This window comes from Osmia bicornis, chromosome 2, assembly GCF_907164935.1.
Source record: "Osmia bicornis bicornis chromosome 2, iOsmBic2.1, whole genome shotgun sequence".
Taxonomy (NCBI): Eukaryota; Metazoa; Arthropoda; class Insecta; order Hymenoptera; family Megachilidae; genus Osmia; species Osmia bicornis.
In genome coordinates, this window is record NC_060217.1 from 3,836,427 (window position 1) to 3,863,726 (window position 27,300).

Here is a 27,300-nt window from a genome sequence, read left to right on the forward strand (position 1 = left end):
CAGCTTAACCCACTATCGCTCTCTCTCCCTCTCCTTTTTTTTATTCTCTGTCCTTGATAAACAGTTACGATCACTCGTAAATATACTTCCGCTTTTGCGTGACACTTCCATCGCTTGTAAATTGGCCCTTGGATTGAATTTCATTCATTTCCCGCGAAGGGTAAATACAATTTGTCTCGCCCCTATCAGTGGAGATGGTTGTGCTTCCATAAGGACATTTTAGATTATGAAAATTGAAAATGAATTGAACTATTATATAAATATTTCGGGAGAATCAGGGATGTCGAGCAGTATTTCGGAAGGAAGCAACGATCAATGGTCCATGGAACCCTGGATCAATTTGAGGCTGAATTATGTTTATAATTTTCATTGATAATTAAACTGTTTCTACTACTCGTTTAATACAATATATTTCTAATACTGAAAAATCGTAATGGTACCAGTATTTATCTTTGCTTCTATCTTACTTAAGTTAAAAATTGATTTATGTGCTAAATTAGTGTAAATTACTACTCTTCTCTGAGTGAACCGCTTCTTCGATTACAAAAGATGTCATATTATTACGAAATAAGTGTTTTAATGGATTGAAAACATTGTGCAAGTCTTGGATTTACATGTGTTTCAATTTCACATAATTGCGCGATTTGAAAACAGTACAACTAGTGCCATCTGATGACGAGCGGCAGAACTAAGAAGAGCGCTCTGCTATAATGTTCAGTATCGATAGGCTACTCTTTTAATAAATTATTACCCTTCTAACAAACTGTGATATCATAATTTTAGGTGAAATTATTGTCGTATATTCTATTCACCCTAATGAAGTTTAATTAAAGAAAAGGCAATTTTATGTTCCATTAATTTTGGCGCTTGCAACCAGAGAGCGCTAGTTGGATCATTTTCAAATCGCAGAATTACATAAAATTAATTTTATTAATTTCTTTTTAATAATACGATGTTCTTTTATATTATTAAACAAATTAAGTCACAATGATATTATAATTATGAACGTAAACTTTAAAAAGGAGGGATCAGTAATCGAAGGAGCAGTTCAATTATAAAGATATGGTGATTCACACTAATTTAACTTAAGTTCTTAAATCTTTATTTATAAACAATTACCTATACTATCGACAGTAGAAAAGTTAGCGTATCGCATTGTTTTTATAAATATTTGTGTCATATCAGTACGATTAAATCACTCGTGTTTAAATCAACATAAAATAGTAAGAAACTGGAGGTACTTTAGTTAAGTATTAAACGAGTAAGAATTAAATAGAAGTACTATGCCAAAGTTCATTAATATCTCTACCTGTAGTCTTATTTCTTTTAATCCATGCACTTTCTTTTCCTCGATGATCAAAAGGAGTTGACAAAGTCCAGCGTTCCTTTAATTTTTCATTTTTTAAGTATTACACCGCTACGTAAAGACACACTACGAGAATCCTCGCAATGCTGCGTATTAGTGTACACATTCGTCTCGAGCATGTTCTCGAGAGAAATCTTTTCTCGACCTTTCACGATCCGTTTGGTCACATTCCTTCAATAATTCAACATAATCTGACAGCTACAGCCGTGTGGAAACCAAAATACGTCGGTGTACAGCTGGTTTCCGCTTCCTTCCAGCGCCACTAATCTCTTCTGGACATACTGTTGTTGACATTTGCTTGTGTACCCCGCAGGAACAGAGCAAAGAGCGTTACAAGTACTTGTCCTAGAAAGACAAAAACATAATTTAAACTTTATGCAAAATGCTCTTCGATTAAAAAATAATAGTCATATGATTAATACTCTTTCGCTATTTGGAGCAATTTCTTTCGTCGATTATGACACTTAGAACTCAGTATTAATGACTTAGCGCTAAATATGAATGGAAGGTCGAATACAGCTCCGAAACATTCACAAGAGAAATGGTGTCACATTCAGGGTCAATAGAAACTACATAAGATACAGGAACTAGGTCAAATTCTATCTCCAAAATAATTGGAAATAGAATCTCTATTTCACGTTTCTATTTCAAGTAGCTTATTGATGAAGTTCCAAGTCCAAATTTCAAGCGACATTAAGATATCAAGTGAAGACACCAAATGGACAGACTCACGAGCACTTCTCGCTCTTGACAATTTGCGAGTACTTCTGATTCTGGTCCTGAAGATTCACCACGTACATCCAGTTCCCTTGATTGTTCAGGGCCGCCCTCGGAGTGATGTATTGCGGCACCGTGGGACAGAGAGGAATCGAATCGAGATTAGACTGTCTCTTGTTGCGCATTTTGCTCGGATTGCTGTACTTCAGCAACGGATTCTCGTAGACCGAGCGTGGCGCAGCTTTGCTGTTACGCGTGTATCTGAACGAACGAAGAGAAGAAGGAATAAAAAATTCTGTTGCACCGGGTAAAAATAACGCGCCACGAGCCGACTGCATAATTAATTAACACGTACGATTCGATAATTATCTTCGTGGTTTCCCGTTGTGGTCGAGCATAAATTAGTCACCGCGTTTGCAAATTTAATTAACACATTGGCTACCGTGCAGCTCGCCGATGACCTATCTCAAGCTAATGATCCCGAAATATGGATAAAATAAAAATTTCTAATTTCTAATTGCTCGCGTTTCTTGCTCGAAGTATATCTTAAGCGGAAACAAGTCGAATTGTACGAAACCATTGATCATCCTTGAATCCTCTGACAGGAGGCAAGCAAAAAGCAGCAATAGAGCTCGGTAACTTAAACGGTATCGCCGCAGAGCGAGCAGCATTCGACACGTCTGAGTAATCACCTGTTTGCCCACCATGTTTGACCCTGTCCAAATGAGTTCAAGGATTGCGATTGAGAATAGAAGTGACGTTCGGGCGTTCGTTGGCCGACAGGATGGTATTTGACTGAAGGTGTTCCATCCACTAAAAATGGATTCCTTTGGGCAGGCGTGCTGTACCTGTAGCTGTATATACAATTAAAGGTTCATTTATATTTTACGTATTCTCTGCATCTGTTTCCAGAAATTTTGATCTACGGTGCTTAGATTACGAAAATCGTATGGTTCGAGCCACGAATAACGTCCTACACGGAATTAGCATCGGAATTACCCATTCTGGTGAGTGTCGTTGGATGGAGATCCGTAAATTAAAGCCGGCTGCCCTCTTAGAGGATACTGAGGCGGTAGAAATGGTAATGGTTGAGAATGTAATTGTGGCCCTCTATGCGGGGTGTAATCATAACCTTCGGCGTAATCCGGCACCGACCTTGAACGAAATTCATATCGTTCTTCATCAGTTTCACATAGACAATGAATTATTGAACGGAACATTAATTGGAACGATACGAATGAAATTGTAGAAAAATAAATCATGATCGCTTAATAAATAGATCACTGAATACAGATGTACCTGTATATGTTGAAATCGTCTTTAGATTCGTCCCTGAGCACCGAGCTAAAGTCGAAGCTGCATTTTTCCACGAGAAACTTGATCAGCTGTCTATAGCACAAATAAAAAGTGGAGTATAATAAAATAGGGCAAAGTAATTTCGTAGTTCCAACTACGAAACGATCTATGACCCCCCGATTACAATAAAGGTTCAGGTGTCGCGCACAATTTCTTGACCTAACTTTAATGAAATCGTTTCAAAAATGTATACAAAAAATTACTTATCCTTTCATGTTTTATTCATGAGTTCGCGGTAACCAAGTTCTACGACCGATCTCAGTCATTCGTCTTGTAACCATTTCGAAACAGGATAAAATTAAATCAAAAATTATTAAATATAATTAAAAAGAAACAGTCGTTCGAAATTCTTCGAATGATTGTCTTATTCGAAAATTTTCAGGAGAGAGTGAGTATATCCACAACTATCGCGCAAAGTATTCGTACAAATAGCCTATGAATTTCGAACGTGTGGGACGAGCAAAACGCAAGCACCACGCACCACCACGAATCCCAGAAACTTTCTCTGAGGTGAAAGAAGTCCACCTAGAGATGTGACCCGATGTTTAATTCATGGTCCACGCCTAAAAGCTGTTTTCTCACGACTAGTCACCGCTATTCGAGCGTTGCTTCGATCACACACTGCATCGCGATCGATTCGTTTCCTGTGGACGTTGTCCGACTTTCGAATTGATGTAATTCGTCAATGGACAGAAATCGGAAGACACGAATTGACCTCGAATCCCTAGGCGTCGCTTTAATTCATGTCTCTTGTCACCGTTATATTTGACACCCGTATTTCAACTCCTTTTTTTTGTTGGTTCTTTCTCTTTTTTTTTTACCTGATAAGTGGGAGACCTGGAGAGAAAAGTTTGGACACTACCTTTTGCAGGAGCGAGTGTGATAAAGTGTAAATAGAAGTGTGAAGTGTGAAAGTGACCAGTTAATTGATGGGAGAAGAAGAAAAAACAGATTCATTAGAGTCGAATTAGCCCTTGCGTGAGGAAACAAGCATCGAAGTATTCGTTTCTGTGTTTGTTTTTGAGAATTTTAATACATTGCAGTATCTCATAGTAGAAGGGTGAATATCCTATGGACAAGTTCCAACACATCATCCTCATTTCTATCAAACAATTTCCACTGTTGAAACGAACTTTACTCTTACAACCCGCTAATTTTATAAGCACACAGCGCCGTTTTCACCAGACTGTACGAGCAACAGGACTGAAATGAAGGCGTCGTAACAGAAATAGTATGCTATAGCGGAAATTCATGCTACGACTAGGAACGATCGTTGGCGATGATAAATTAATTACGTCCTCTGGATGCATCGCACGAAGGAATATCGAATCGCAGGAGTATCGACTCTGTCCATAACGGGTCCGATAATTATTAACAACAGGGCATGACCGCGTCAAGGCCACGGTCACGGTACGTTGATCAAGGAAAGAAACGTATCAGAGCGGACGCTCAAGCTCTTATTTATGTCGGCGTCCATTCGTTTTTACGTAACCGTTAATTGCTGTCGAGTTAAAGCATCTTCAATGTGGAAAATTCAATGCAGATTTAAGATCCACTGCAATGCAACTGAAACGTTTTTTTTATTTTGTCAATACTGGAAATAAAAAATTTTTAACTAAAACACCCAAGGCAAAATTTATCATTCTATAGGTTACTGGAGTATATAGAGAACGGATCCCCAGGATACTGACGTCGAAATTTCGCGTTCGTTATCCTGGAACTTTCCCTTCCCGAAATTCGTCCCGACACGCACGGTCAACCGATTTGTATGCAGGGACAGGGACCACGGCGTCGTCGAGAATATAAATAACAGGACAATGAATTGTATTTTTTATCAATTTCACAGCAGGGGCGAGACATTTTTTGGAAACTTGAAAGACGCGAAGAGCTGTACGGATTAATAGGCATTCGAGTGATTTAAAAGTTTAAGAATCATTTTCCGTGAGTCTGAAGCGAATGACCTTCGTCCGAGTTACGTTTCCGGTACGCGACGAATGATCCAGTTTCTTTCGATCGTTTCGCATGATTAGATTGGTCCGAGGACGCAGAATACGCGACCGATACCTTGAAACGACCATTTCTCATTCTCGCGTGGCTGTTAAGAGTCTGTATTATCATGCAAATGCGATAATAACACTGACATCATAGATCTGACATGCGGTATCCCACAAGCATTGTGCGTTCGCAATGTAACTCTGGCCCTTTTTCAGGGATCTTGCAGAAACACATCCGGTGTTTGCCGTATCTCTCCTATCATTCCTTTTGTGCTTGGATAACGAAAAGATCGTGGGATATATTTGCCTAACGTTATCCACGCGACCATTCTAAGGTTATTCCATTATATTAACCCCGTGGTGTCAGTCACTGATGACCCTTACAGTGTTCAACTTGTTAAGCTTTATAATGAATTCACATCATACAATCTACAGAATGATTCCTTATATGTACATGCCAGCAGTTTAATGAATTCATCTTCTTACCGAGGATAATGATCGGGACTTTCACAGAACGTTTGCCCCGGCTTTGCGCAATTAGGAGTGTGCCCAGGAGGTGCAGGTACAAATGGTTCGTACTGCGGTCGTCCTGGACATCCGTACTCGAGGCAGGGCTCGTTGTGACTGTTCGCCAACGATGTCTGCAACCAAAGCAAAGACAACATTTTAATAAAACATTTTACATAGAAAATTGTCTGTATGTTGTTAAATGAGGTAATCACGCGTTTAATGAGAATGGATATCAACAGTATACAGTTGATCGATGAACACGATTGCGGGTGATTAACGTAACTGGAACGCCATTTATACAACAGTTCGATAAAAATTATTAGGAGAAATCTTCTGACGAGTTATTGCGGAACCTCAATGAATCATCCTTCTCTGAAACAGTTTCGTTAACTTGCGGCACTCTATAAACGTAAAAGAATATGTCAGGCACCATATACTCCCATTCATTCGTTCTTTCTTTTTAAGATTGACCAAGTCGAATGACGAAATTCATTTTCACTTTTATTGAAAGTAAAATCCTACTACTCGAACCAAATATGAAGATGAAATTGATACGAAGGTGTTGTTGCTGTTATTATTCCATTATCAAACATCTAATTATCTAATTAGATAATAGTTTGTTATATCATCGTATTCACGTGCGAGGTATTGAAACGCGTGTTCACCGAAAATAGTTTTCAGAAAACCATTACACTTTCACTTAGAAGCAATCGTTAGAAACACGTACACTAACGCTTTGTGAATTAGAAATATCCTCGGGAAACTTTCGTTAACAATCGCCTCGATTATCCTTACTTTGTATTGAACAATGTCAGATGTATTACAGCATAAATTTCACAGATTTCCCTGATACAAATCTACGCGATTATGTTTCACGTACAGTGATTACAGTGTTGAAATGAGTGAACAAGATTTGGGGCAACTCTCGGTTTCTGAACATTTGATTCACCGTCAGACTAGAAAGTTACTTGTTACTTTTATCGTTCTTAATCACGTTGCATTCATATTACTCGTAGTAAAAGTTTCATTTTCATCTATACCGATGGCGTTAATGATGGTTTCATCAGTCATAAGTCCATGATATTTGAAAAAATTTACTTACAATTATGAGTAGTATGAAAAATGGCCTCATGTCTGATCCGAGCATCGGTCACTCTAACGAGAACACTTCACTGCAATAATTCAAGTCTGTTCACCAACTTTTTATTCTTATCAATAGCGAGTACAACGGCGACAGGTACAGTTTCAGCGACTATGGGTGTTTCGACGGAAACGCAGCGACTAAATTACATAATTGTTACTTGCGGAAGTAATGTTACTGTAACACGATAAACGGTTATCCGCTCGTGGAAGCACGTGCCGGTTATCCGCGCGGGAGGATGTGTTTCGCAAACTGAACGGATCGCGGAAACACTGACGTGCAATCATCGAGTCATTCGCGGTGTATGCGTTTACGGGTATCGTTGGCCGTGAAAACAGTACGCCACTCTGTGCGAATAGATCTATCTTCCAACAATGAGCGTAACCCAATTAAAGAGCAGTTCACTTTGCACAGGGAAAAAATGTTAAACTTCAAAATAATGATTGTCGAGCTAGCGTTGAAGACTTCGATTAAGAACACCACTGTGTAACGACACGGTTCAAGTGAAAAGAATGAGTGCGATCGCCTATATCTTATGTTAGTCACCGTCACTGTCACTCGTATATATGTATTCCGCACGGTTCGGTCCAGACCACGTCAGGGTTTGTCCTGTGCGATTTTACGCGCGACGATCTTACCTAGCAACGTGGGTAATTCGGTGTACCGATACCTACATTCGAGCTTGTGCCCCTTCCTAGTGTACGCGTGCACGAGTTCCGATCTAGCATCGGCCAGGGTGGGGTATAGGAATATATACTTTCACTGGTGTCCATGGTGCGTGGTGCGCACTATTCGGACCGACCTTACGCCTTGACAAGATCGCGCTTTGGTCCTTCTCTTCTTAGAAAGTGTTACCAGAACGGGATCAATGAAATTGTGTGAGCAAAAGGTCGACAACTCTATGATTTTTCTTTTGCTATGACTATTGATAGAGAAGGAGCGGAAGTTTGGCCCAATAGCATTATAAATCCAATAGTAGTTTGAATCGTGTACCAATTTTCATCATGAATTGTCGTGCAATCGATAGTAATAGTATATTTCTATTAATTACCGTGATGTCTGGTTGATTCTTAATCTTTATACCCATAGCAACTTTCTAATGTAGGTTTTGTGAGGATCCAGCTAGTAATTAATTAATTATAATAATTTTTGGATTGATTGCTCGATCTTCGTTTACCTGAGCTGGGGAATTTTCATAGTTTTCTGCTTTCCAGTGATCGATTTCCGTGCTTCAATAATTAAACAATAAAGAATAGCATCTTAGCTTTTTCTAGTATAGGTTTAGGGTTTTCAAGTCTTCTGTAAGTAACTAATTAATTATTAAGAATTTTTAGAATGATCGTTCCTGTAAGTTTGATTCGTCGACCCTATAATTATTTATAATTAATTAATTACTAGCTGGATCCTTACAAAAGCTGTATGTGAAAGTTGTTGCGAGTATGTAGATTAAGAATCAATCATAAAAGTTATAAATTGTTCGTTACAAAGAAGTTATTAATAATCATTCCCTTCGCTGTTAATTTTTAAAAATTTGGCAATGTCATCTACGAAATGGGATATTTTCGCATGACTTTACGACATAAAAGTACCGTAAAATGGTATTTATGGTGCCTCAATTTAAAGTCGAGGTCGAACTTCGAATTCCGTATCGGTAAAACAGCCCATGTTTGAAAGAAACCGATTCAAGCGCCACCTCAGTTATTGCATCCAACTAACGGCATGCTATACTACAACACCTTTCGCATACACCTAAATGACACGTGTATGCTACGATAGCTATATGTATAAGTACATAATTAAATAATACTAACCATGCATTCATTATTATTAATTTTCTTCCCGTAAAATTGTATTTGCAATGTGGTACACTTCAGAATCTCAAAGGCATAGTTGGTATAGGACTCCCTCCTCAGAGTAACTTTTCAAGAATACGCAAAATGTGTTCAAATAGATCACTCTGACTTGGAAATCTTCCCGTCACGAATTGTCTTCTTGCACATAAATTGTTCATTTTTTCATGAACGTGTAAATAAGTTAAAGTACTCGGAAAAAATTCTCAAATTATATTTGAATTTATAATGTACAAAATGTAATTAAATCAATGTAATAGCATCATTAATATGTATATTCAGTATACATATTAAGTCAGATAATATTTGACTTCTCTATTACAGACAAACTAAATAAAATTGTTTCGGTGTTAAAATATTCTAATTCCACAGTTAAGAACATTTAAGAACATTTAAGAGCATTCATATATTTCATAAATATCTAAAAATAAAAATAAAGATATGAAATACTAGTAACGCGACCGCGAATAATTTCCGGCGAACAATTGTAGTGACTCTACTTTCACGATGAAAAAGGAAAAAGCAGAGCCGCGATACTCTAAAAAATATTTTATAATACGCAGCAAACACTGACTCTACTTTCGCGTGATTCCTAATTGTACAAACGCAACTCTATTCAGGGCCAGTTCACCCTTGAAAAAATCTAAACATTGGAACTATGTTCGTACAAACACTGACTCTACCGATCGCCTTGCGCGCGGCCACAACAATTCCTGGAAGAAAAGATTAGTGAGGAGGTTGGGGATGGGTGGAAATATACAAAACAAACATTATTCTGATTGAGCATTCGTTAAGGAAATACTGTTATATGTAAATGGAAATATCCCTGTTCATGAAATATTCTCAAGTTGAATATTGATCCTAGTTTGAAAAATGTTTTAAATACTTGTTAATAATTATTTCAATGAATATTACAAGAATAGAAAATCATTGTTAAATAAATATAATAGACCATTTTATTAAAATAGAGGATTTCTGTTGTTAAAATTGTAAGCATACTAAAAATTGTTGAAGATTCTATTACGTCGTGATTTATAAATTGTCTAAATTCTTTTCAATAAACAAAGTCCAATAATTAATCATGCTTAAACAGCATGTGATTTATAAACGTGATTCTATTTTAATTTAAATTTGCATCGAATTGAAGCTGGATATTATAATATAATTACTACGATTTAACAAAAATAGATTGTGAAATACGAATTATTTCAACTTTGTTTTAATTTAAAACAAAGGTATTAAAATACTAGACGAAATTATTTAATAAAATGAAAAATTAATTATTCTTTTTCTATAAATTGATTAAAGAAAAAAAATATCTCTAATCTTTTCTTTCTTGATGTTGGTACCAATTGATTATCAAAAATGCTTACAATTAACAACGACTTAATGAAAAGAAAGTAATAATAAATGTTAGTAATTAATTACAATTAATTAAAACAATAAATTTTTACGAAATTCTATTTCATACTCATATCAGGTGTTATGGCGTGTTTTTAATATTCATCAATTATCTGTAACAAAAAAGAAATATGAATTTATGTACATAAAATGTAATCAACAATAATAAAGTTATCATTAATAAATGATCGAACTATAATTTATGCAAAATATTTTAATAGATACAATGCTCACCTATTACTTATACGGAAGGATGCTCTCAACACGTCTTGTCACTTCGACGTTTGCGAGAGAAATGGCGAGACCTTCATTCCTGCCGGAGACCGGTCGGCATCGCTCGGCATTGTTCGGTATATTCCTCTGTCGGCCGATACCTAAGCAAGTACACGAACAAGTTGAAACAGGAATAATATTACGATGCTCAAGAAAGAACGTTATTAAATTAAGAACAGCAAATTGTGTAAAGCAGTACTAAAAACATTCAATAATGTTTAGGAACTTAACGATATAAAAGAAACAGTAATTCAGATTCTGGTGTTCCACTCTTATTGTGCATTCGCGGCGAGAGCAAAAATTTTCAACTCGCTTGTTTTTGAAGAATACGCCGAATTAATGTTAAAGATCAAGAATTCAGACTTCTCTTCGATGTTTCTTTCTATTTTTTGTACTGTTAACACCTGACCGGCAATTTAATTTAATATTTGAAGATAATTTAATCTTACCTGTTGCAAACACGTGTCAAACGGGACGAAGCTTCGAAGAGGACTAGGCACTCCACCACACTCCGCGCAACAAACCCTTCAACGATGAATCTGATTGGTCTAAATAGGAGGACGCCGTAATGGAACGACCAATCACAGGCATTGGTAGAAACTTCGAATTGCTTATCAACGCCATGTTGAAATAAAATTAAGATTATTTTTTTCACTTTGAAGCACCGAAATAAGAAAAAAGATAGAAAAATACATAAGATATTAATGGTATTTAATAAATTATCACCATAAAAGCAGACTAAATGAGAAGTATGTTATTTTAATTCGTATCTGTATGGACAAAATAGGGTATAAATTTTCAGCTTACGCATTTCTGAAGACAATATGGAAATGATGTTCAGAAGTCGTGACTCCGTTCTTCTCTTCAACTTTGTCTTCTGTTTCATGTATTTTTGATACCTAATACACAATTTAATCACATACACGACCTGCGAATGATTGTGCTGTCGAGCATGGAGTATACTAAACGAATGAACTGCGCTCTACAGAACAAACGAGGAACTAAATTTGTGTTCTGTTTTACCTTTTTGACGTCTTTCGCGAGCGAATAATGAACGAAATCGTAGTTTTCAAATTTCTTCTACCTGGAGGCTTGTACTTACTTACATCATACCTTGGATGCTCGTTTCGTTCTATCTAACCCAAAGAATGTTAGACTGGTACCCATTTGGACATACGATTCGCAGAAATGTTTATATTACGAATAAAGTAATGCAAATGAGTCCAATCCCCGATTTCCTTGACCGTTAACAGGAGCGCAGGGTACCTAGTTGCGTCATCTAGTCAAACTATGGAGAAGTTATTCTGACTTTATCAGTGAGGAAGAGTTGGTTTCGCATATGGCCATAAGATGGCAGAATGGGATTCTACAGAAAATTCATTTTTGCCCCATTATTGTAAATTAGTATACCTATAGAACACGAGGGAAAGGTGCGAAGGACATAAACACCTATCGAGCACCTCTCACAAGCGTTGGTTGTTACGTTTATATTTAACGGTGCGAGTTCAATGTTTGTGTCGTTAAATTCCATGTGAAAGAAACTGGGACAATTTACTATTAAAGTCTCCATACGCCCCTGTTACGGTGTGTAACGTAATCATAGCCATGGCGACTACTGCTTCGTCGCGGGTAGACGAACTCGTACAGACTGTCACCCTTCATAATCCTCGAAAATTGCTATTCACGGGATATATTTTACCCTCTGTGATATTACACGCTGCGTGGATTTATAGTTGGATATTTATTTATGGGATTGATGAATACTATGACGCGGGCCTAGTGGGTATCGCGGCTATTGGTGTCTTACAAATTTTTATATGTTTGTGTTGCCAATGGTCGGTGCATATACATACTTTTCTCAATTGTAGTTCGGTGAGTTGACAATCGTTTATTGTAATAATAAATATACCAATTAAAAAATTTACACGTGCGTGTTATTTTGTTCAATATGCTCGGTAAACGTGGCAGCCATTTGAACCGGCCTTCTGCTTATTTGAGATCATACGATTGAGTGGCGGGAGGATTTAAATTACAGACTCTGAAATAACAATATGCTTGTAGTTAATATTTTGATTGTTTCAGGAAAAAGATCCTTACAAAGCAAAAATAGCAAAAGTAATTCCAACTCCTAACAATGGAAGTTCAGAACTTGTTAAGTTACACCATTCCAATGAACAGGAACCATGGTTCATATTTCAAAAAACTAAATACCTTTGGAATCCAAATAAAAAATGTTTTGAAGGCCTTCAATATCCAATTAATCATTCTGTTAAACATTATTGTGAATGGAAAGGATACTTGGATGAAAAAGATATTGCCATAGCAGAGGAGAAATACAGCAAGAACAAGTATGCATTTTGTTTTAACTTGATGTAGGAACCACAACTATAATTATAGGTCTTTCTGTATTTAATTTAGGTTGGATATGGTAGTACCAGAATTTAAGGAGTTATTTAAAGAAAGAGCAATTGCACCATTCTTTGTTTTTCAAGTATTTTGTGTCGCATTATGGTGCTTAGACAAATATTGGTATTACAGTATCTTTACTCTTATTATGCTCATTATGTTTGAGTGTACATTGGTACAACAACAACTTAGAAATATGGCTGAGATCAGAAAAATGGGAAATAAGCCATATATGATAATGGTTAGTAGACATTGTCGGTACATATTGTTTCTTTACAATACTCTCTTTAACATTATTCTCATCAAAGGTCTATAGGAACAGAAGATGGCGTTCTATGTTCACTGATCAGCTACTTCCTGGTGACATTGTATCAATAACAAGATCTCAAAATGATAATTTGGTGCCATGTGATATGTTACTTTTAAGAGGACCTTGTGTAGTTGATGAGAGCATGTTAACAGGTAAGTTAAGGATGAAAGTACCAAGATGTGATCATTTTTACATCAATTTATTATAAATAAATAGGAGAATCAGTTCCACAAATGAAGGAACCTATAGAAGATATTGATGGAAATAGGCAACTGGATATAGAAGGCAGTGATAAACTCCATGTACTTTTTGGAGGCACGAAAGTTGTGCAACATACTCCACCTAGTAAAAATTTATCTGGCCTTAAGGGTACTCAATTGATCGTTAAATAATAATTGGCCGTAATATTACCGTAAATATCTACATTTTTGTGCATCTAAAATTTTAGCGACTGACAATGGCTGTGTAGCCTACGTTTTACGTACCGGATTTTCAACATCACAAGGCAAACTTTTGAGGACAATACTCTTTGGGGTTAAACGCGTTACAGCTAACAATTTGGAAACATTCGGTTTTATTTTATTTTTACTAGTATTCGCGATTGCAGCTGCAACATATGTATGGATTAAAGGTATACCATCTACTAATCTTAATGTTTGAAACTATGTATGTAAGTTACAAATGAATTATTAACTTTTTTACAGGAAGTGAGGATCCTACAAGAAACAGATATAAATTATTCTTGGAATGTACACTTATTTTAACATCTGTTGTTCCACCGGAACTGCCAATCGAGTTATCATTGGCTGTCAATACATCTCTGTTAGCTCTATCAAAGCTAGGTGTATTTTGTACCGAACCTTTCAGAATTCCATTTGCCGGAAAGGTTGAAATTTGCTGCTTTGATAAAACTGGTACTTTAACCAGCGATAACTTGATTGTTGAGGGTCTAGCGGGTATCGAGTAAGAATCATACACCTATTTCCAATTGAATACAAAATATAAATGCATATATTAAACTAATTTTGTACTGTTCAAGAGGAAAAGCAGATGTGGTGCAACTATCCGATGCTCCTTTAGAAAGTATTCAAGTACTTGCAACGTGCCATTCACTTGTACAGTTAGATGATGAAATTGTTGGAGATCCGCTTGAAAAAGCTACGTTAAAAGCTATCAATTGGAGTCTTACAAAAAGTATGACCATACATTATTCAAACTTATAATTTGTTCTCTCTACGGTGGTTCTCTAATTTAATTTTAATTTTACAGATGATTCTATGATACCTAGAAAAGGACAATCTCCCGTTTTAAAAATAGTGCAGCGACACCACTTTTCCTCGGCGTTAAAACGAATGTCGGTTGTGGCTAGTTATGCGATGCCAGGTTCGTCAGAAATCAATTACATGACCACTGTAAAAGGCGCTCCTGAAATCATTAAGGATATGGTGAGTAATAAGTTATAAATTTTCTTTGTTTCACTATTGTGTCACGTGTTGGTATCGTTTTTTTATTTTTGTTTTCAGTTATCATCTGTACCCGAGAATTACGACTCTACCTATTTATCGCTTTCCCGACGTGGAGCAAGAGTATTAGCTCTAGGATATCGAAAACTTCCTGGTCCTTTATCGTCCCAGGACCTACGAGAATTAACACGAGATCGTTTAGAAAAAAATTTGACCTTCGCTGGATTTGTAATTATAAGCTGCCCGCTTAAACCTGATTCTAAGGCGGTTATTAAGGAAATCGTGAATGCGTCACATTCAGTAATTATCCAACCAATTAATTCTATTTTTAACTATTTTTTGTATTGATATAACCGTTTAACATTGGTTTTCGCAGGTTGTTATGATTACTGGCGACAATCCCCTGACAGCTTGTCATGTTAGCCGTGAATTACATTTTACTAAAAAACCAGTTACGCTTATATTGACTACTTATGATGGAGAATGGATATGGGAAAGCGTGGATAAAAAGATAAATTTACCTTTAACTAAGACGGATGTTACTTCTCGGGGTAATGAGATTTGGCGAAAATATGCTCTGTGTTTAACCGGAGAGGTAAGGAAAATAATATTGCCCAATATTACCTCAATGATATTGCACAATATTGTATTTATTTTTACAATATACAACTTTTAGGGTTTAACATATTTGAATGAAAATGAACACGAGCTTCTTCGTAAATTACTACCGCACATTGTTATCTTTGCAAGGTGTGAACCAAAACAGAAAGAATTTATAATTGTCCAATTACAAAATTTAGGGTATACAACATTAATGTGCGGAGATGGCACTAACGATGTTGGTGCTTTAAAACATGCTCAAGTGGGTTAGTTGATTAATTAATTTTATAACATTTTTGTACATAAAACAAATCACACACACATTCAATTTCTGTAGGTGTTGCAATCCTTTCTAGTCCACCAGTTCTTTCTGAAAGAACATTTTCAGATAAGCAAGATAGTATGAAAACTGAAAATATGATCTCAAATTCAATGGTTAATGGTTCAAGAATGAATACAAGAGGATCCGCTAATACTCGAGTAAGGCTACAGAAAGTATTAAAAGAACTGGAAGAACAATCTGTTATAGTTAAGTTGGGAGATGCTTCAATTGCCGCGCCGTTTACCAGTAAAATGTCATCGATTCAATGCAGTAAGTTTTAATACATATAAAAGTTCAAGTTATCTTAGTATAACATATTATAACCTCTGTTTTGTTACAGTTTGTCATGTTATCAAACAAGGACGTTGTACTTTAGTCACAACATTACAGATGTTTAAAATTTTGGCGCTTAATGCATTAGCACTAGCATACAGTCAGTCTGTCTTGTATTTAGACGGAATCAAATTCAGCGATGCACAAGCGACATTGCAAGGTGTTCTTCTGGCTACTTGCTTCTTATTCATATCAAGATCAAAACCGCTAAAAACATTGTCCAAACAAAGACCGCTTCCAAATATATTTAATTTGTATACCATAGCTACTGTATTACTTCAGTTTGCTGTGCACTTTTTGTCTCTCGTATATCTGGTTAGAGAAGCTACATTATTGTCGCCAAAGTAAGTAAACAAAATTAAGAAGTGCTTAAACAAACGTGCATTATTGTAAATTAACCTCTATTCAATTTGATAAGGAGCGATAAATTGGCAGCTATACTAGCCCCAAGTAATGCATCCAATCTAAACATGACTGCTACTGCAAGCTCGAATTTCGGTGATGAAGGTGAACAATTTGAACCAAATTTATTAAACAGTACAGTTTACATTATTGCTATGGCACTCCAGCTTTCTACTTTTGCAATTAATTATCGGGTAAGTTATATGCTTAAATATAAGCGCATTAACAAAAATGTATATTTATCCCGTTTTAATTAACTGAAATGTTACTGTGCAGGGTCAACCCTACATGGAAAGTTTAGTACAAAATAAATCCTTATTGTACAGCCTTATATGCAGTGCTGCTGTTATATTGGGATTAGCTTGTGGTCTTTTACCTGAACTAGCAGCACAATTTGAAATTGTGGATTTCCCAAGTGATGTAAGTAGACACTACTAAGACCTATCGTTCGCATACATTTCTCGCATAGTAACATAACAATTTCTTTTTATAGTTCCGAAAACTCTTAGTTCAAGTACTTGTAGCAGACTTTGTCCTCGCATATGTAGTCGACAGAGTTTGCTTATGGCTTTTTGGAGAAGGAAGACATCAAAAACTGTGATTATTATGTTGTTTCCATATTCCATCATTAAATTTAGAAATGTATGAAACATTCAATATAAAAGTTTGTTTTCTCGTATCACAAAGAATAGATTGATTATGTGGTATTAGTTGTATATGTTGTTTGAATATGTTATAATATACTTCTATGAAATACAATGTTTTTTAAAAGACTGACCAACATGCCATTGAACGGATACTTAAAGACATTTATTTCATTCATTGTTTTGTATTAATAATACATTTATTATCCAATTCAAAAGTTGTAAATAATTCTTTGTGAAACGAAGAAATTGAAGAAAAAAAATGGATATACCCATGTATACATACGAGTACAGTATTAAGAAAATGGTGTTACGGGGAAGGGGAGGCCTATAACAAACGTTAGGAACCCCGGAACTCGCGAAAGTGGACCACGCTCGGTACTGTACATAGTATGTGTATATTAATGAATGTAAGTATTAACATATAAAGTGAAATAATAAGAAGGACATACACTGTGAGAATGTACAAACGACAAGTAAATAATTAATACATAATACTCCAGTTATTATGTATTATTATTTAAAAGCAGTGTAAGTAAAAGAAACAATGTACCTTGAAAACTTGGTTTACGAGATACGATGAGCTCTCGTAATATACTGTGAGGGTATCAAAAATTGAGTTAAAATATTATATTCCAAGAAGAAATTATTATAAAGTTACTTTTGATTAATGTAAAACTTGTTAGTTTGTAATTTCTAAATTTAATACGTTTGGTATTATGTTTCAAGCAAATAATTTTCACAAAAATCTCAGAAAATGCACATAATTTGTGCACATATAAAATAATTATATAAATTCAAGAAATATAAATTAAGTTATATATATTTTATTTTCGTTTCTATTAGAGTATAGTAAAATAAAAATCAAGAGTAACATCTAATGAGAAACAAAAGATTTTGCCAATCCAATTTTTTATTGTATATCTAGCTAGATAAATTTTTAGCTACGAAAAATTAGATATGTTAATGTTAAAATTGCAACAGAAGTGATTATGGTATTTGTGAATTTTCATACAGTTAATGATTACACCGATGTGTGATCGTAATTATAAATAAAATTTGCACTTTTAATATAAACACTTTATACTTTACTATCATGTTATGAAAATGACAGATTTTGGAAATTGAAAACTTTGAACTTATTCTGTAATTCAGTTTCTGAGATTATAAAATGTTGCGTTTCTATGCGAAGTTAAAATGATTATACATCGTTCTTAATAATTCAAACTATTTTAAAGTTTTTACATTAACATTCCAATTCTGTTGAAATTTTACATTTCAACGAGAAACGTATCTCTGAAATAAATACACGCGGCGTTATTTGAAATTTATTTCAAGACTAGAATAATACATTTACGTTCCTACTTGAACGATAAATAACAACATATACGCGGTATAACATTATAGATTTAACAAATGTACATCAATGTTGCGGTCACTTGCAAATCGAACATCTTACGTTATAATACAAATTTTTACCGCATCGTTTTTCAGATCAAAATTCTACATGAAAGCTGATTATACATTGTTGTCTTACGAATCTTTGTAATTATCTATAACCATTATGATAAAATAATTTGTTGTAAATATTACATTCAATCTTTTACTGACGCTCTCCTATATTATCTCTCATTCGAATCATACAAGTTCATCATCCATGATCCATGCGCGAAAGATCCATGATCCATGAAGGTAAAGAAACACCATACGGCGTGTGTAAAGTTATCGTTTTAATCTGAAGTAAATTGGCTTATGCGTGCCAATTTGATGCTTATCTAACATCGCTTCGTTAACAGTTAAACAATGCCCAAGCATTCACGTGGATAGCGTTCGCGACTTTCATTGTTTAAACTTGAAGACATTCCTTGGATGGAATTGAAAAATGATATAACGCTTGTTTCAGCAAATATTTTTTTCAGTTTTCTTTGATGTTGGATTCGAGTTGGATGAGTTAGACCTAGATCGAGCAAACCGGTTGCTTCTGTCTCGAGTGTCGACAGTTAGTCGTCGGCCACGACAGACACTCGATCGTAACGTTCTCTTCCTTCGGCTATATTTATTCGTTCGTATTGTTGCCCCGTAATTTTTAAAAATATTTCAATCGTTTGAAATTCTTATTCTGTCTAACTGGAACGTGTGCATCGATATTTCGAACGGTTATTTAAAAATACTTTCGCGAGTGTTAGCGTCTTATCCTCCGCATCGAAAGAACGTGCTTGATCGACGATTTCAATATTTCATTCCGTGATGTGAATTCATCTATTAATATTTTAAATATTTTACTTCTTGGTGAAAAGTGTTTGATAATTGAATAAACGAACTGTTTCCAATAATTGTTATGTGATCAAATAAATGTTAGCCTGAGAAATTTGAAGAAGAAATAAATCGTTTTTATAAGGCTGTTGTTTGCGTAGTGTTTCATCGCATCTTGTTTAATGTAATTATTTCAATTGTATTCTTATGTTTAAATATCATAACTAGTGTTTTCAAATATTTTCTGTTGTCATAATGGATCTATTTGTACGCTGATTTAACTTTAACAGGAATTTTAAAAGTTCTTTGGTATCCTGACATTGATGTCGATATTTCTTTTCACTCGATTTAAAATTATAATTAGCTACAGTGTTTCGTACATACGGATACGCGTAAACAATGTGAGTTGACTCTTTAATTTGAATGATTCATTCCAAGAAATGATCTATACTCGTGTACAAACACCATACGAGGAAACAGAGTAGCATATTTAAGAAAAACAAGGTACGAAACTGAATCGATTGCTCTACAACATTAAATTACATTGAGAAAAGAATTTATAGAATTTACTGCTAGGGAGGGAGAAAATGAGAGCCGATACAGAAGTAAAATTAAAAGTAATTTAGTTAATAATCGAACGAAGATACCTGTGTTCTGTTCCGTATCGAACATTGATCGGACTCAAGGTGACCGCGTCGAAAGTAAATCAATTATTCCGGAATTCGAAGAACTGTGACCGTGATTTTCACCTGGTGAAGGCGCACGAAGAACAAAGATTTAGTTAACGGTATTAGAAGTGGGCAGAACATCGTTACTAAATATAAAATACGCTATTTATAAAACCAAGCAGTGAGTAGGTGTTTATCGGCAATCGGTTTCTACTCCGTTCGTTAACTGTTACTTCTGGTCGGTAACATGACTTAATTACCCTTCAAGTATGCAACCTTTTTTTCTTACAAGATTTCAATTTTTTAAATAATCCATTCGGAAAGAGAAATCGCTTTATTGTTACGGAACAAAGGAACGTTAAGAAGCAATTAGATTGTCATTTACGAGGAAAAAGAATGGAAACTTACGTAGCTGACGTATGGTGTTTATGCGAACTTCTCCTTAATTGTTTTCCGCGTTCCTCAACCAGCCTTTCATTAAGTCCGGTTTAGTCTTTCACTTTGTTTTGCTCCAACAATCTACTGACCCGTTACCATTCGTATTACCCGCAGTGTAATATCCATTCTACTTTCTCATTGATTTCTGCATGCTAGCGACATCTGTGAAATTAAAACGGTATGAACAGAGATCGCGTTAGATTCAAATATTTAGTATCATTAGACTTCATTAACGGGTGCAAATTCCTTATCGTCTATTTCGTATACTTTTGTGGTTCTGACGATCGAATGGAAAAATACATTACCGGTTTCGAGGAAGAGGTTCAACCAGTATCTCAGAATTTATTAAAACACACGAAAAACTATTAAAAAGAAACAGTATGCGAGGCGTCATACTCAGAAATGTAGCGTTTATCGAGCTAACAAGCTTTATTGAAACACAGCTGCGAGTCCCGTTAAGGTCGTGTGTCAAGTACCAATTACGAACATGTATGTAATCAGCCGAGTACCGAACACGAATAAAAAAAATCCTTAACACATCACGAATCCGTCACAAATGATTTAAATACCTCTTTTGAGACACATTTAAATGGCTCGAGAATTTAAAAATCGAAAAAAAAACACACACGACATTCAGTTTCTGTTCTTGCAAAACAAATTTAAGGATTTTAACGTGCGCATAGAATAGACAGCGGGCTCATTTAATATCAGGAAACGAATTTTTCTGTTCCCCCCGCGCTACGTTGAAATCCTCGTTGAGGATCCATTATGCGTATCATCGCGAGAGCCATTAAGCTTTCATCCGTGTTACTTGACTTCCATTACTCCTCTATTATCGGTGTTATCAAGCAAATCTGGCTTTATAAATCAGGTTTTCGCTCGCTTCCAGCTTGGCGGGTCTAAAATGTTGGAAATAGAGGAGAGAGGATACTTTCATTGGGCAGATTGGCTGGTGTTCGCGCTGATGCTCGCCGTATCTGCCGCCGCAGGATTATGGCATTACAGGAGAGCGCAGAAGTCGAGCACGGAAGATTATCTCCTAGGAGGAAAGAGCATGAGCCTCTTTCCCGTGTCCGCCTCCCTCGTCGCTAGGTATACCAACCTTGGATCCTTTCTAATTGCCAGCGAATTAAATCGTGTTCCATTACGATTTACCGATTCCTGTTATTTTAAATAATAAAAAACTGAATGAATCGAATGAAAAATGAAAATAAAGGCAATTTGTTATTTTAGTTTTATATCTGGCGTAACAATTCTCGGCACACCTGCTGAAATATACAATTTCGGGACCCAGTATTGGATCACCATTATTTCCATATTCTTCTCAGGGGTTGTAGTGGCCACCGTCTATGCTCCAGTTTTCGTCTCCCTCGGATTGAATTCCGTTTACGAGGTACAGCTAACGTCCAGACGGCTACGATCGAATTTTGTATAAATTCAGAAACATTATAGAATGAATTTTGTTTCAGTACTTGGAAATAAGATTCAATCGAGGCGTAAGGACCCTCATATCGTTGATCTTCGTTATTGACGTGGTAAGAAGAAAATAGCGTCGACGAAGTTCGAGCATGTCTTAAAGTTTATCTAGATTTCTAGCTACGTAAAGCTTGCCACGTGATACGCGTTCTAAACTTTCGAAAAAGTGATTAATCATCGACCGTGATTCAAAGAAAAATTACTTGCAACGAAGTCGTGTCACGCTACCTTACGTTACCTAATCAGCTCGGCTTATCGCCGTTTCGACAAAAATAAGGAGAAAAAAAAGGAAAACGTAGTTGAACGTTTCTTAATCGTCCTTGCTTCCTTGATTTTTCATTCAGATTCGTATAATTAATGACTATAGTGTAATTATTTTCACGAACATTCAATTTGACCAGTCCCTTTGACACTGGGAATCCCGTCCCAATGATCGATTCGATGTTTCATTAATAGTGTCGTAATGAACCAATTTTAGGTGCTTTACCAATCGATCGTGGTCTACGTTCCAGCGTTAGCGTTAAATCAAGGTATTACGTGGTCATATTATTCATAGCGGAACATTAACCCGGCACTACTAAAATCTCTGTGATTAATTACAGTGAGCGGCATCGATGTACATTTGATCGGGATCATTGTATGCCTGGTGTGCGTGTTCTACACCGTTCTGGTAAGTTTATGCCTAGAAAATTTATTCGACGTGCGTGTTATCAATCAGTTTGGTAAAGTAGATAAAATTAAGGGGAAAAATTTATTTTTATCGTGGAATCCGCGTTGCTGTAAATTCGCTACCACTTGGAATCTTTAACGCGCGCATCATTACTCGCGTTGAACGATCGTGACGAAGCGGATTCGTTCATTGTCACCGCGGAAGGAGCCAACGAGACGTATCAGCGATGAAATATAAGCAAATGGTCGAGAGAGGGTTAAGTCGTTTGGCTCGCTGCTGTTAGGTATATGCTGGCTAATTTTCCAAGGACGCTCGTTCAGCGAATTCTCCATGGGGATAGCTGAAGTTCCTCGAGCAGGAGCCCGGTGGTAGCTTGTAGGAAACAATTTTCGGTGGACAATGCCGCGAAGAATCTCTCACGCGGACCCGGCTACTGGAAATGTTTATGGACGGAAACTGAAAGCTCGACAATGGCCCGCCGGAAACAATGGCGTGAAGCACGTCGAGTGCTTGTTGCCGTAGTAGCGGATCACAAAGCCAGCGTCGAAGTGATTAATGCTCGCGCGCGCCTGTAATTATCCAAGCAATTTGTTGTAGCCCGCGAATTAATGAAAATTTATCGCGGTCTAGTGACTCTTTGGAAATTTGTTTATTATCGTAATCCGTGCCGTCGCGCTTGTCCGCTTAACGATGCTACCAGGAAAGGGTACGCTTTTTCAAAGAATGATGAAAGGCTTCTTGAGATCCTGATGGTTCTTGTTTCAATAACTAAACTTTAAACTCAACGAGACTAAATAGATATTGTCCGTTGATTTATGACGTTAAGTAAAGAACTGAAATGCATATAATTGTTAGGGTGGCATCAGAGCAGTGGTTTGGACAGATGCTCTTCAGGTTGCAGTCATGGTAGCTGGGATGTTAACAGTTACCGTACTAGGTACTTATCGAATCGGTGCAGCAGAAATATGGAAAAGAGCCCAAGACGTCAATAGAATCGAATTCTTAAAGTAAGGAACGTTTCAACGTAGACAGTTAATGAGGAGGGAGCTTATGAATTGATATCTGAAATTGTATACCCTGTAGCTTCGATCCGTCTCCATATACAAGACACACAGTGTGGACGGTGTTGATTGGATCGTGGCTGTACAGTACCGCTTACATAGCCGTCAATCAAACCATGGTGCAACGATACAGGTCATTGAAAGATCTGAAAACGTCCAAACTGTAAGTGAGTACGTCAATTCCTTTCGACCTGACGACAATCTAATTATTATCCAAGTTAGTAAGTTCAATTTGATTCGAACTTCCAAGTGAATATCTTAGTGCATATCTCTTTCGATATGATTTCAGATCGCTGGCGATATTTACTATCAGTATTATGTTATTCATTTCACTGTGCTGCTGGTGCGGCCTCGTACTCATAGCCTGGTGGTCTCCGCCAAAATGCGATCCCAGAGCTTCCGGTTTGATCACTGCCGACGATCAACTGTTACCCGCTTATGTTATGGAAATAGCGGGTCGGTTGCACGGGGTGCCGGGTCTCTTTGTAGCTGGAATTTTTGGAGCCGCCCTTAGGTAAAAGATGTAACCAGAAAACTCGCTATATAAGTTTTAATAGCTAAACGATATTATTTGCATCGTTCCAGTACCCTTTCAGTAGGTTTCAATTCAACATCCGTCGTGCTTCTGGAAGATTTCGTGAAAGGTTGCTTCGGTATGAAACTGACCGATCGATGTTCCACCATTTTCGTTAAGACGGTGGTCGTCCTCCTCGGCTCCATAGCCTTGGGTTTGATATTTATGGTCGAGAAATTGGGAGGAGTTTTAGCTGTAAGTGTCCCTTTGAGCAATCTTCTTACTCAAACTACAGAATGAATTCTTATTGCTTCGTTTCGGTGTAGATAACCGGAAGTCTGGCAGCAATTGCTGCAGGTACCTCTTTCGGAGTATTTACGTTAGGTATACTTTTCCCGTGGACAAACTCAAAGGTAAATTGAACGAGACAGTGGAGCATTATGATGTTTAAACGGATTTAATAATTCTCTGTTTGTCGAGCAGGGTGCATTTATGGGCGCCATCGTAGGTTTCGTGATCGCCGGATGGGCGAGCTTAGGTGCAAATTGGTCGATTGGCGCTGGGTTACTAGTTCCTAAGAAACTTCCGGTTCCTCTCTCTCAGTGCTCGGGCAATATATCCGAAAGTTTCCTGAAACAATTTGATCGTCCAAAGTAAGTCAACTGTAGCCTTCGCGGTAATTAATAGAAATCTTTCGTGACCAATTTAATCTTGAACGACCATTGGTGTCAGCGTTGAAAGATCAAGGTTTCATATGAACGTATAAACGTATTAATTTACTGATTTATGTAATGGATACAGAGCTTGTTTGTCCCGTTTTCAATTCTTAACAAATGAAATTTTCTTTCAGCGAAGATGATGTATTTCCTCTTTATCGATTATCTTATCATTGGTTCACCGGTTTGGGCACATTAATCGTAATCGTCGTAGGTAATTTCATTAGCTGGTGGACTGGTCCCACAGATCCTTCTTCCATCGATAAGAGACTTCTTTCTCCGATAATTCATTCGTAAGTCAACGCACGGTATCTCTTATTCAACAGTGATAAATGAAAATTAACATACATTTTAGATGGTTACCAAAACCGAAAGACCAAAATGGAACTACAGAAAACTCAACTGGAATCCCTGCTTTACAAACAACAGCAAACATGCTGTTAGCTGATTTGAAAGAAAAACGAGTGAGTATTTAATTGTGAAAGTACAAATTTAATTAATTTCAAATTAATTTTTTATTCTCTTATAGAGACGTCAAAACTTCCCCAATGGAATCACAACATAGTCTACTTTTCTATTAAAAAACACTGTTTTGGGTGTTCAAGTTTTACTCACAAAATCGTACCTAAATCACACTGAAGGATACTCAGCTATCTTTTGTCCTATTCCCTTATAGTATTTGAGGGTAGATACCAAACTCACGTTCCAATCTTTATCAGTCAGTTGTGGATCAACTGATAGATTTTAAGTAGACCAAATTATAAGCAAAGATGATATTTTTTTTAAATGCACTAGCGTATTGAAACACAACTATCACAAACACTGCAGTATTTTACAATTTGTAAACGAGATAGAGAGAAATAAATGTTTTTTATCAAATGTTATCAGAGTACAGATATAATCCAAATGTACCCACGATTCACCGTCTGGCATCGGAACATTGCGTTTAGTGTAATTAATATAGCCGATTAATGAGCATATAAGATGAAACAAGGTTACGCTGAATGCACCAAGTGGGACGAGAGAATAGATAGATGAGGCGGAGGAAGGTTTCTGGCGTTTCTATCAGCCGGCTGGTCCGGTCGGTCCTCACACCGAGTTCTCTAACTGAGTTTGTTCGGTTTTCAAGCTTTGCTGATTCTCGACGGTGTCCGTCGTGCGGAAGGTGAGCGGGTCGACAGAGAAAGATAGAAGAAGGAAGGCTGAAAGTAAAGGTGGATGCAGAACGAGAGAGGACGATAGAGGCAGTACACCGAACAGTCAAGGCCCCAGGATATTAGCTGGCTTGTTAAGGGAAAGCCAACGCCGTCAAACGTCCTTATTAAGGCCACGCAAATAGCTAGTACGCTTCTCCTCGCTTACCTCTTGACTTGGCTTCCTGGAAATTCAATTTTCGCCTGGCCGAAATGCGGTCGGTCAAAAGCACCAGCCTTGTCTTCGATATTGTTCACGTTACCGACAGCAAGATCTGATATTCGTGAAAATTTTTGCATCGACCTTATTGGTCGGCTCGTAAAATATCTAAATAAAGTAAGCAGGATAAAGAAAATCGCTGCTAATCCCTCAAGGCTCACCGTTTGCGAATCTACTCTGAACTCAAGGCTTTGCTCTGGAGAAAATTCAATCTACGCGTAATCTTTTCAGAAAAAAAGAAAAATGAAGTGTTTGAAAAGGAAAGTTCAACGAGCTTCGGTTGCGCGTTTTCCAGTAAATTTTCATGACATCCGATCCCTCTCCTTATCTCTTCGGATCTCTTTTAACGGATAAAGTTGAAATCGTCTCTCCCTTCGTTCCGAAGTTTAACTACTAAGACTGCCGCTTTTTCCTCTGCAATTGTATCGCGACACGAGGCGCGTTCAATGGAAGCGCAGCCGCGAATTGCACGCGGTGCATGCGAAGGTTTCATTAAGAGGAGCGTGCGACACGTATAGCGTAGGAAAGAAAATTGCGAGTTGCGGGCCGCGTGCGGCGCTTTATTAAGCGCGCTTCATGCGCGATTTGCATTCGTCTGGGTCGCTGATAGATTTGAAATTCCCACGTAGAACGTGCGCCGGTTATATAGGGTCGAGAATTCGAATCGGGACGAATACCGGTGACGTACCTATGTAACCACGCGTGATCGTGTCAATGCAGCCCTCGAATAGAGACCGCGAACAGGGATAAGGGAATTGATGAGACCGTGGAAAGAACAGGGATGGAACGACAGAACAGAGCGAGCAGATTTAAGGAAAAGCGAAAATGAAGTAGCTTCCTGTTACTGGCAAAAGAAACTCGCAGAAAGGTTGACGTGAAAATGGAAGAATTTTCGAAATAGAGCGCGATGAAAAACGGGTTAAACAAGGTATAGCAGGATGGTAGTATGGTCGAGATAGCGAACAGAAAGAAATCGTGAAAACTCTCAGAAAGCAAAACGTTC

General features: G+C 36.9%; 3 protein-coding genes and 2 long non-coding RNA genes across 12 annotated transcripts; 2 read left to right on the forward strand and 3 right to left on the reverse strand.

The window, feature by feature from the left end:
* Positions 1 to 1,079: 1,079 nt before the first annotated feature.
* Positions 1,080 to 10,078, reverse strand: LOC114878809 (protein spaetzle 5). 4 transcript variants are annotated; one of them, XM_029193051.2, is made up of 8 exons: positions 8,896 to 10,078; positions 7,046 to 7,115; positions 5,920 to 6,074; positions 3,383 to 3,472; positions 3,083 to 3,238; positions 2,776 to 2,937; positions 2,099 to 2,344; positions 1,080 to 1,711 (listed from the first exon to the last, which is right to left on the reverse strand). In XM_029193051.2, the coding sequence occupies exons 2-8, from the start codon at positions 7,088 to 7,090 to the stop codon at positions 1,540 to 1,542; spliced, it is 1,026 nt and encodes a 341-aa protein (XP_029048884.1). In that variant the 5' UTR covers positions 7,091 to 7,115; positions 8,896 to 10,078; the 3' UTR covers positions 1,080 to 1,539. The 4 variants fall into 4 exon arrangements, with proteins under 4 accessions (XP_029048884.1, XP_029048875.1, XP_029048892.1 ...); XM_029193042.2 differs by having other exon boundaries at positions 7,046 to 7,224; XM_029193059.2 differs by lacking the exon at positions 7,046 to 7,115.
* A 322-nt stretch (positions 10,079 to 10,400) lies between these two features.
* LOC114878828 lies at positions 10,401 to 11,602 on the reverse strand. Its single transcript, XR_003789790.2, has 4 exons — positions 11,416 to 11,602; positions 11,058 to 11,218; positions 10,570 to 10,709; positions 10,401 to 10,448 (listed from the first exon to the last, which is right to left on the reverse strand). It is a non-coding gene; the product is annotated as an uncharacterized LOC114878828 (long non-coding RNA).
* Positions 11,603 to 11,989: 387 nt separating this feature from the next.
* Positions 11,990 to 18,680, forward strand: LOC114878786 (endoplasmic reticulum transmembrane helix translocase). The gene is made up of 17 exons (XM_029192971.2): positions 11,990 to 12,480; positions 12,691 to 12,956; positions 13,027 to 13,255; positions 13,323 to 13,476; positions 13,541 to 13,693; positions 13,773 to 13,955; positions 14,029 to 14,287; positions 14,364 to 14,518; positions 14,594 to 14,769; positions 14,848 to 15,087; positions 15,164 to 15,382; positions 15,464 to 15,653; positions 15,725 to 15,979; positions 16,050 to 16,386; positions 16,461 to 16,638; positions 16,721 to 16,864; positions 16,938 to 18,680. The coding sequence occupies exons 1-17, from the start codon at positions 12,214 to 12,216 to the stop codon at positions 17,043 to 17,045; spliced, it is 3,513 nt and encodes a 1,170-aa protein (XP_029048804.2). The 5' UTR covers positions 11,990 to 12,213; the 3' UTR covers positions 17,046 to 18,680.
* Positions 18,405 to 20,070, reverse strand: LOC114878833. The gene is made up of 2 exons (XR_003789792.2): positions 19,989 to 20,070; positions 18,405 to 19,347 (listed from the first exon to the last, which is right to left on the reverse strand). It is a non-coding gene; the product is annotated as an uncharacterized LOC114878833 (long non-coding RNA).
* Positions 19,341 to 25,757, forward strand: LOC114878789 (sodium-coupled monocarboxylate transporter 1-like). 5 transcript variants are annotated; one of them, XM_029192985.2, is made up of 16 exons: positions 19,341 to 19,525; positions 19,632 to 19,742; positions 21,337 to 21,539; positions 21,681 to 21,840; positions 21,917 to 21,982; positions 22,402 to 22,453; positions 22,526 to 22,593; positions 23,449 to 23,600; positions 23,677 to 23,817; positions 23,944 to 24,168; positions 24,240 to 24,423; positions 24,495 to 24,581; positions 24,652 to 24,821; positions 25,019 to 25,177; positions 25,240 to 25,348; positions 25,414 to 25,757. In XM_029192985.2, exons 2-16 carry the CDS (start codon positions 19,665 to 19,667, stop codon positions 25,447 to 25,449), a joined length of 1,890 nt encoding a protein of 629 aa, XP_029048818.1. In that variant the 5' UTR covers positions 19,341 to 19,525; positions 19,632 to 19,664; the 3' UTR covers positions 25,450 to 25,757. The 5 variants fall into 5 exon arrangements, with proteins under 5 accessions (XP_029048818.1, XP_029048834.1, XP_029048825.1 ...); XM_029193001.2 differs by having other exon boundaries at positions 19,341 to 19,845; XM_029192992.2 differs by lacking the exon at positions 19,632 to 19,742.
* The last annotated feature ends 1,543 nt before the right edge of the window (positions 25,758 to 27,300 follow it).